The following is a 10,565-nucleotide window of genomic DNA, read 5'->3' on the forward strand; positions in this document are numbered from 1 at the left end:
TATCTTGTTTAATTAAGACCCTACAAGAGGAAACCATGTTTGATGTAACGTAGGTAAAGTGTTTTTTGACCAGGCTTTGAATAACTAACTAAAAATATAAGATGACAAGGATTTTAAAAAAATGTTTAGTGATCGAACGAAACAGGCATAACTTTGAGCAGAATATATTATGGAAAGTAATTATATCACCTACATGGAATTTATAGGTTTTGCAATGTAGCTTGATTAAAAAGACGAAATGAAAAGTTTTGAATATTTTACAAACAGTAACTATAAACCTTTGAATCTTGTACATGAAAGTACATTAGTAAATATTTAAAACAATTTCTTAGCTCATTCATGATACTCAGTAGAATAAGAAAAACATTGTCAGTACTATTCTAAATATTCTAACACAGTACAAGTACATTTACATTTAAAAAAAATCGTAAGTGCAGCATGAAAACTAATACATTGAGATACCAAACTATTACAACTGTAGAAGGATATATTCTAAAAAAATATATACAGTGGTAAATCAAACTTGATTAGTTTAATTATACAAGATGGTACAACTATAATGCAGGTTGGTATACACATGTAAAGCCATAGCTCCTACTATAAGTCTTACCACAGACACCTGTAGGCTGTAACTCCACGCAGAACCAGCGGGATCTTACCAAGAGTGCATGACTTATCCCTCGAAGGAGCAGTTGACTAAGTGGTAGTAAAACCCGCCAAACTCTCTCTTATAGATGAGTAAGGTGATCTATACCTCTGCATTATTAATGCCCCAAGCCAAACCAGGCGCCCATTCACCGAACCTGTAACTGATTCTCATTGGTTCTTCCTCTCATCTTCATTTGCCTGACAAAGAGCAGTACACCTCCCTCGGAGGGACTTAACTCCAGATTATACTCCAACACCCCCCCCCCCCATTCTCTCTCTCTCTCTCTCTCTGTCTCTCTCTCCCTCTCATTCTCTCTTTCAGGGCCTACTGAACTTGTTGAAAGTAAAATAGATACCGAAGAGGAGGACAATAGGAACCTCTGGCTTCCCTAGATGGGGTGAGAGGGAAGAGCCTCCATTGTTCACCTTTACTCAAAGTATTTGATGGGAAACGGAGCACATTTCTTTTAAGAAGTCCTTGCATGATTCTCTACTATGGGGAAGACACCATATGTGACAGACACTTAGTCTTAGAATGACAGACCTGCATGTGTCAGTCAAAAAATATAGAACATATCGTCGCTGTTTTCACGAAGTGACGGTAGTGAAAAAAAATTGCATTCACTTTGCGTTACGATTTTCCTCACTACCGTCACTTCGTGAAAACAAGGACGATATCGGTCTGTATCACCGAATGTTGTTTCTCAATCACTTTGTTATCCTCATAATTATCTTTAAAATTTCTCAATTACTCAGCATCAAATGATTAATTCAAATTTGTCAAACTTAGTCAAAATCTTCAGGAACACTGTCAAAAGTCTTTATGTTGAGAATAGTTATATTTTGTTTGTGTGTGAAAGTTTTTCTGTGTGAACTCATGAACTGGCTGGCCTCCTTTCTTTTTCACTTAGAAAGCTGATTGATCCACAATAAAGGTGGTTATTGGAGGTTAGATAGAACAGACTGCTGTTTTCCCACATGTCTTTTCTAATCCTCAGCAAGAAAGAAAGTCACTGAAGTTCATATCTTTGTCAGATATCTGACTCATTGCAAATGTATCTTGAATATGAAAAAATGAGAGTTTTGATATTCTTTATTAACTGTGATAAAACTTGATTTAGGAAATTAGATATTGCTATACTATCCTATTTGATCTAGAGAAAATAGATGTATCATGGACTATTTTCACTATATATATATATATATATATATATATATATATATATATATATATATATATATACAGTCAAACCAAGTCAAACCTGTTTTAGTGACAATCTGTATAGAAAGACCGCTTTTCTTGTTTCCCTTGAGCAGTCTTTATTTACAGGTTACACTGTGTATCTTTGAAAGTAGTGATAAGTGTGTTACTCTCAGCACTATTTGTTAAACATTTTAATCTGATTTACACAAATCTACTTCATTTTATTGTAAGAGGCTTAGTGGAAAGAGCATTCTTGGAACAGGAGTTATCTGATGGATACTAGTAAGTGATCTTTGCTAAGACATTGACCCCTAATTAATCTGTCCCTTGGATAGGACTCAGTTTGGTAGGTCTGCTAGATACATCAAATAGTATCAAGGCCCCCCTTTCCTAAAAGGAAAACAACATTTTCTTTGTTACTTAAATGGTAAGGATGGATAGTAATGCAAAGGCCGTAAGTGCAACAACTTGGGTTTTGAACCTAAACCTTTTAGCACTAAAAACACAACTATGAGCACCTGTGCCATTACCCAGGCCCCCATGATAAGACATGTTAATAATCAATAATTGCATTCAATATCTTATTTACACTTGTGATACAAGAAGATGGAATTTTACTCTTTTTTTTGGGGGGGGGGGACATTTTTGACAATTTGTCATGAAACACCATTTCATAACAACAATAAGAAAGGAAAATAACTACAAGTTTCATCATTTTAAAAATGACTATTGAGACATCTGTGATGGATGTTTGACGAATGCAGATAAAGAGTGCAAGTGATCGATAGATAGTCTTTAGGGGGGTAAAGTGAAATGCTTGTCTGGTAGCCTTGGCTCCATGGTCTACCAGTTTTGGTAATTGCAAGGAAGGAAGATAACATTCCAGGGTCATTCATGTTGCTACATTGCTTACTATCCTTCAACATGTTCCACCTTCTGGGCATGTACTATCTCACAAAACAAAAGAATTCAAAAACGTTCCCAGGCTTTCCAGCCCAAACAAACAATATGAAATAATAGAGTTAAATAAGAGCGATGAATAATTGATTTAGGATAAACCTACCGTTAGATAATCCATTGATTAGGCTTGCTCTGCGTGCTGCTCTTCTTAATCCTGTGGAGGCCATGTTGTTTTACAAAATAAACTCCCACCGTTTTTCTTGCTTTTATCTCATCTCCTGTCACTGATGATGATGATCAATAAATTTGAGCCTGTGATCGAACAGAAAAGTTTGAAGGTAGTTGGTTGAATGGGTTGCATCTAGGAGGGCATGGAGATGAAAGAGAAAAGTCGTTGGCGGGGTTTGTCCGATCATGTGATTGGTTTATGGAGAGAAAGTTTGAAAAGTAGAACTCACAAAGTATAACACTCCCTGTCTAACTGTGCAATCTATTTAGAGCATGATTATATTATACTAATTTGGTTATTAATTCTTTTATTTCCTTTTTTCCCATGAAAATACATTCAATAGAATATGCAAAAAACAATGAAATAATTATTATGAATCATATTGGCAATGTTTGTTTCATTATACAATGTCTATAAAATGAAATAAGAAAACTTTATGAAAAAAAGCTGTGTGGCTTTGTAAAGAAAAAAAGTAATTTAAGTATAGATTCTGAATGTTTTTGATAAACACATTAAAGAAGTATCAGTCTATGGTTTACTGCTTTTCTATATTCCATTCTATACTCACTAAGATTTATTTGTCAGCTCTGTGAGAAACTGCTTTAATCAGTACAAATTGAATGATGTATATATTCACTGTTGCAACTTAAGTGCTATAGTAGTTTTTTTACGTTGTAATGAGCACAGCAAATTACTCATATTGACATTTATAAAAAAAAAAAATCAAACACCCCATTTCATTGTCATGGCCAAAGCAATGGCAGAAAAGATGAAATAAAGGCAATACAAATATAAGAATATGGAATTAAAAATTAAAAAGGGAAATTTTAAAAAGTTTAGATTTGGTAATTCATGTTTTTCTCCCTGCTGCGGAACCCTGTAAATGTCAATTTCAGTAATTTAAATAAGGTGTACAAATAATAGTGAGGTGCTATAATAATGCCACTGACTGTTTGTCAATACATACAAAGGTAAAGGGCAATCCAACTCTTGTAAGAAGTACATTTGTATGAAAACAGACAATAAGAGAGACAGAATGGTGGAAGTTTGAAATAAATTGGACCAAATGATAAGGGGCTTATGAATGTTTGAAATATGAGATCACTAAATCTATACAAATCTCAAAATGCCAATTTCATAAGTTTGTTGTGATGTAGCCATGGACAACTCTCTGTTTTTTTTGTACAAAAATACAATTGATTTATCTTTTTCTCCCAAGTGCTTTCCTGCTTGGGGCACTACTCAAAATATATCAAGGGTGGCATATCATCATAGATCCTGTAGAAAGAAAAGACCCTCCTGAGGCATACATTTTGACAAATTGACATCTTAGTCATTTTGTGTGTTGAAACAAATGGGAAAGTTCTCCGGTATACGGAGACATTACTGATTCGGCTTATTTGATAGGCCAATACATATGGTGATTACAAATTTTAAAAATTCAAAACATTCTTATTTATTATCAGATTTTGACATTTCATTTCAATTCCTTCTCTGATTTCTCTGCTTTCTTTTAGAGAAATTGTCTATTAAAGGTCTAATTTTCCATTTGTGCTTTTAACTTCATAAAGTTATATTGATATGAATGCAGGCTCTCCCATTACTTTTATTCAACAGTCATGATATTTTTCCTGGAAGTTACCCTGATCAAAGTTTTCAGATTTTAAGTTAATTCATTCTGCTATATGTTCTTATTTTATCTAATCATATGGAGCATTTTATTAATGATTACAGCTTCACACAACCAAAGTTACTGTTAGCAGACATTTCTAAGCATGTACTTGTCAAAGACATTATTTACATTTCATATTTCTAGAGCCAAAAAATGGATAAGAAATGTTGGTTTGTGAAATGCATGAAATTTTAAAGAAAGATAAAGTTTCGGATGGTTGGATATAAAGTTGGTTAATTTTAAAAGTGACTAGGAATCCTGCTGCAACCTGTTTTTTCAATCTATGTTTACAAGTATTTAAAAATCATTATATGACCCCAATGTAAGAAAAATTCATTTGTGTTTGAGTTTGTTTAGAGCAATCTGAATGATGATTGAAGTATTGAACCTGTAAAATAAATGAAGGAAGCCCTGCATGTGCTGTCAGGACTGGTCCATAAGAGGATCAAGTCAGATACAATATACTTTTTATCCTGGAGCACCCAAGATGTGGGCTAATTATCTTCTACAATGAACCTGATTGTTGTTCCAACATGTTGGCCCGTGTTGGCCCTAATCAATAGATGTAAGAACATATTATTTGACTTAAACTTTCTGATCCTTCCTTTTACTTAGGCCTAAAGAACATCCTATCCTCAAGTTAATCTATTGTTTAATTGAAAAAGACTGGAGAGGACCGGGTGAAGGATAAAAGAGAGTTGGGGATTAAATTGTTCCAATTTAAGCTTTGGAATAGATTATCCAGATAATGCCCATGTTATGCCAGAAAAGTTTGAAGGAAAGAAACCAGTTTTACAAAGTGGTCTGACTGAGGATGTGTACATATGCAAGAAGTTCCTTGTTTGATTGGTGTACAGGATATGGTAGGAGGGAGCTGGTGTTATTCAATTAAATACAAAGTTGCAAATTGACACTCAGATGTTTGAAATACACTGAAATGTCATCTTCTCAGAATCTCAGCTGACACGGTACATCTCCAGCATTTCAGAGTTTACAACTAAATTATCATACCCCTCTCTCTATGTTCACTGAAAGTGAAAGCTTATACTTTGACTTTCACGCACACTGTAGATATTTAATGAATGTATGTACTTCTATGTTATTATTTACCGAAAAATGTTAGGAAAATATGTCAACACCTTGACAACATGAGTATCAAGTTGAGTGTATCGATGAAGATATATCTATGAAAAATGTTACAATATTCTGTTCTCTTTTTTTTTTACACCCTTCCTTTTTTTGTATATATATATATATATATATATATATATTTATTTTCTTAGCTATACATTAATAAAAATTAATTTAAATGGAATGATAACGCAGCGAATATTGCTCTGCTATAACTGTATTGAGGTAGATCCTGTATTACCCTAAACCAAGATTTAAATTTGTTTCAAAGAAATTAAAACAAAAAATAGTATGTTAAAATAACTCTGCAACACATAGACTTCTAAGCTTTATATAGACTTTTAATTAATATCTTTAATATTCTATGAAATAATAATCTTAAAGAATTCAAACAATATTAAAAAATATGTTCTTAAATGATACATTCTTTCATTATTACGGTATTAATGTAATCTTGGCTCGTACGTTGTCCAGAAATATATAGTTTGCTGTTTGTTTCTAAAGAAAGCAAAATTACAGAAACTGTATCCATCTTACCTTTTTGACTGATGTCGTCTTCTTGCCCGATGTACTGTGAGAACCTCAACACCTGTTATACTTCTCTCACTTAAATACTTTCTCAACTTTCAAGGGTAGGGACCCATTACCCCCTCCCCACTATCGGGCCCCCTTTGATGACCCCAAGACAATAGGGAGGGGTATACAATCTTACCCCCTCTAGATGTCAGATTACATTCTTTGCATGAGAGACCATGAAAGAAAGAATGAGAGGAGGAGGGAGATAGGGAGCTAAGAGGAACAAAAATAATCCCTTTCTATTATCATCTTAAACAATGATACAGACCTATATATGGATTTCTTCCTCGTAAATCCTTGGATCTTGTCTAGTTATTGGCAGAATAACAATATTTTAAACACATATAGCAACACTTACATCCATCTGTCATTGATTGGGACATATATGTGTATGTGATCAATGAGTCTAGAAGCTTAGCTTTTACGGTAATAACAAGAACATTGCTGAATCATTAATGAAGAGGGTTTTGATTGGTTGCTTTTAGTTGTTTTTATTACATTCAATCGATCTAAACAGCAAATTTTGCCCTCATCATTATGTGTAGTTGAAGGTGTGATGAACGAAGGACTGTTGTTGGCAACCAGTGTAGCTAGAAATTTAGGTTCGAAAATGTTAAAATTCAGAGATGAAGATGAAGATTCATCTGTTGAATTGTTATTTCAAGAAACTCTGTCATTCTAAGATGAATGTTCTGTGCACTCTACAGACCAGTAATTGAATATGGAATACCCATTTGTCTTCTTCACCAGAAAATCCATTTATGGTATCCGGAATCCATTCAAAGAGGTTTCACACAATTTTTTGTTTATTGTATGATCGGGCAAATTCTCTTACTTATGCTGAAAGATTACAAAAAATAGATCTTTCTCCACTGTATAAGAGACTTTTATATTTGTCTGCCATCTTTGTCATAAATCTATCTTCTGTCTATTATGACGTACCTGTCCATTTCTTGCCTAGACCAAGAGTTAGAACACACCATTAACTACTATTCATTCAAGATTTTGCTAGATGTATGCTCTGAAGTCTTTTATTTTACAAAATATTGTGGGAATCTTTCCTTTCAGAAGACAGAAACCTCTGTCTTGATACTTCAGTAGCTCATATTATAAATGTGCTAAGGACTTATTTCTTTACTCTTCCTCCTATTGAAAATGCAATTTAATGATGTAAATGTTATGCGTCGTCTGTTCAGAGCTAAAAGGGCATTAACTCTGCAATAAAGCATACAGTGTGAATTAATGCCGTTTTGGCTCCAAGCAGACAATTTGGTTTTCCTTCCTTCTCAACATTCTCACCTGTCCACTGACTTCTTCCTCTCTCCATCTCCATCTCACACTTTCTCTCTTCTCTTCTTCTTTTTCTCCTCCCTATCCCTCCACTTTCCCCTCTCTCTTTCGCCCTGTAGCTCTCTTCTTTTTTTTCTGTTGCTCTCTTCTTATCTTTCTCTACCTTCTCTTTCAATTTGTTAAGCTGTATGATTAATGATATGCACGATGAAATTGAAATTGTATATGCTACCTCATTTAGGGTGTTTAAAAGACATTCTTGTTTTATAATAATAATGATATTGTTGTTATCATCATCTTGTATCAAAGTTTACCACAGCGCTTATGAATCATTTGAATGATTCTCCTCTTTTCAAAAGCTTAAGATTTTGCTTTGCTGCCTCTTTAACTCTGTATTCATATTGTCTATGGTTCATTTTTCCCTTTCTTATCATAGCCTCTAATTCATGTTTCTTTTCTGTGAGGCACCAACACTCTCCCTTGCTTGCCTTCTGTTTTTATATAGTATTATCAATGGTACAATGTATGGTATTAATAGAGTCGATAGTATTTCGTACTTCCTTTGTCTCTGCACATTTTTGTTTATATCTAACTTTGCCCGGAATTCAGAAAATTTAATGAATATCTGCAAATTATCAAATTGCCAGCATGAGGATGAGCTTTAAAGCCCCACTACACCACTTACAGGTACTTGCGCCCTCTATATAGCAAACAATGCCTAATCGGTGACCGTTGGTCCCCCATGGTCACCTTTTTCTCATGTTAATTGAGAGCTGATTTGATGAGATAACCACCTCTCAGTGACCATGCAGGGAGGTCTAATCCCTCCTGGCCAAACTAGTGCAGATAGGCTTTAAGCGTAGGATGCATGAAATAGACCTGAGTAGTATGTATGCACGTATAGTCCCAAAATATGATTTATGATATTATCGATTAATCGTGGACACGGTCTAGGGAGCCTGGTCAAGGGTCTTTTTCATGCAGCTACTCCTTTATTGAAGAAAGGGGCCTTTGCATTGGGAAAGGAAGCCATGTCGACGGGTGTCAATATTATGCAAGACACCCTCAGCGGTCAATCATTGAAATCTGCGGCTAAGAGAAATGTCAAGAGAGCTGGAAAACGTTTGGCGGGTAAAGCTATGGGAGGTGTGCGCAAGAAAATGAAGGCAAAAGCGAAACAAAGAGGAGGTGCTCGCTTTCTACTCGTGAGAGATGTTAAAAAGCAGTCGCGGGGTAGAAAACGTGTCATTAAAGCTAAAGGCCGGCGTACGAAAAGACCTCGCGTGGAAGATATTTTCGATTAATAACGACTGGAGTTAAACTGTATAAACATGTCTCTTTTACATGAAAAAAGCGACGCTTCTTGTAAATCTGAACTTGATTTGTTCACGGTACCACACACTCAACTTAGTATTACCAAAGGACCCTTTATAGAATATCAGCCCGTCAGTAATATAACCGATACAGGACCTATTGAATTCAACGTCGCTGGAACGGCCGAAGAGTATGTCGATCTTTCGCAAACCATGCTACAAGTTTCTGTCAGAGTATTGAAAGCAGACAATACGCCTATCACCGCCGATGACCCCGTAGCACCCGTGAATCTCTTCCTCCCTTCACTTTTTAGTCAGGTGGATGTCATGTTGAATGAAAAACTGGTATCACAACCCTCCAATACATACCCTTATAGGGCATTAATGGAGACGTTACTACACTACAGCAAGGAGACAAAAGACTCGCAGCTTACGCAGCAGCTGTATTACAAGGATGAAGCGGGGAAAATGGAGGTGGTAAATCCTTTATTGCAAGGAGAGCATGGGAATCAAGGACTCGCAAAAAGACACGGATTCATCGCTGAGAGCAGACTTCTTTCTATGCTGGGACCCATCTACGCAGACGCGTTCTTTCAAGAAAGATTATTATTACCGGGGGTTGATTTGAAACTCAAGTTGAATCGTAGTAAAGACGCATTTTGTCTTCTTTCTTCAAAAGCAAACGCGGACTACAAAGTAAAGATCGAATCTGCTGTCCTCTTCGTTCGCAGAGTCAAGACGAGCCCTTCCATCATGATTACCCATGCCAAGGCCTTGGAGAAAACAACTGCCAAATATCCACTCAACAAAGTGGATGTACGCTCTTTCTCAATTCCTACTGGAAACATGTCCATCAACCGAGACAACCTATTTTTAGGACAACTACCGAACCGTATCATCATCGGGTTAACTGACAACGACGCCTACAACGGTAGTTATGCCAAAAACCCCTACAACTTTAAACATCTGAATATCAACTATATATCAGAGTGACGATCGATGGAGAAACGGTTCCCATGCGCCCTTTACGGCCCTGCTTTGAAGAGGGAGCGGGTCAGCACTATATACACGCTTACAATTCCTTATTCATGGGTACAAATCGTCTTTTCGCGGACAAAGGCCTGGATATAAATAGAGAGGAATATCCTAAAGGGTTCACTTTATTCGCTTTTGACCTTACCCCGGATGTGTCAGACGGATGTCATTTAAATCTGATTAAAAGTGGTAATTTACGTCTTGAACTACAGTTTGACAGACCCCTCCCCAACACGGTCAATTGCCTCGTATTTTCAGAATCCCAAGGACTGATCCAGATCGATAGAAGCCGCAATCTCATTTATGATTATCAGGGTTGAGAAAATAAAAGGATGGATACTTCACAAATTCAACACATGCTCGTGAACCACCTAGCCATGAAAGACCAGTTTAAAGGCGTTTTCGCCTTGGACCAACTTCCACGTAGGGTGAATGACAATATTGGATGTTACGTCGTAAATACAGACCCAAGCACCAGCCCCGGTACCCACTGGGTAGCGTTATATTTCAACGACGGGAAGGGGACTTTTTTTTACTCGTATGGAAACGCCCCTTTATATTATGACA

At 36.0% G+C, this 10,565-nt stretch overlaps 1 protein-coding gene across 1 annotated transcript; it reads left to right on the forward strand.

Moving 5' to 3' along the window:
* Window positions 1–8,681: 8,681 nt before the first annotated feature.
* On the forward strand, window positions 8,682–9,956 carry LOC115929875 (uncharacterized protein F54H12.2-like). Its single transcript, XM_030999973.1, has 2 exons — window positions 8,682–8,855; window positions 9,093–9,956. Exons 1-2 carry the CDS (start codon window positions 8,682–8,684, stop codon window positions 9,954–9,956), a joined length of 1,038 nt encoding a protein of 345 aa, XP_030855833.1.
* Window positions 9,957–10,565: the final 609 nt, after the last annotated feature.

Source organism: Strongylocentrotus purpuratus, unplaced genomic scaffold (assembly GCF_000002235.5).
Source record: "Strongylocentrotus purpuratus isolate Spur 01 unplaced genomic scaffold, Spur_5.0 spur5_scaffold_6, whole genome shotgun sequence".
In the NCBI taxonomy this organism is placed as follows: Eukaryota; Metazoa; Echinodermata; class Echinoidea; order Camarodonta; family Strongylocentrotidae; genus Strongylocentrotus; species Strongylocentrotus purpuratus.

Bases quoted from the DNA above. Each gene is read 5' to 3' on its own strand.
- LOC115929875 (XM_030999973.1), top strand. From the start codon at position 8,682: ATGTCGACGGGTGTCAATATTATGCAAGACACCCTCAGCGGTCAATCA. The intron at 8,856-9,092 runs GTGAGAGATGTT...ATAGAATATCAG, and splicing joins GAGGTGCTCGCTTTCTACTC to CCCGTCAGTAATATAACCGA.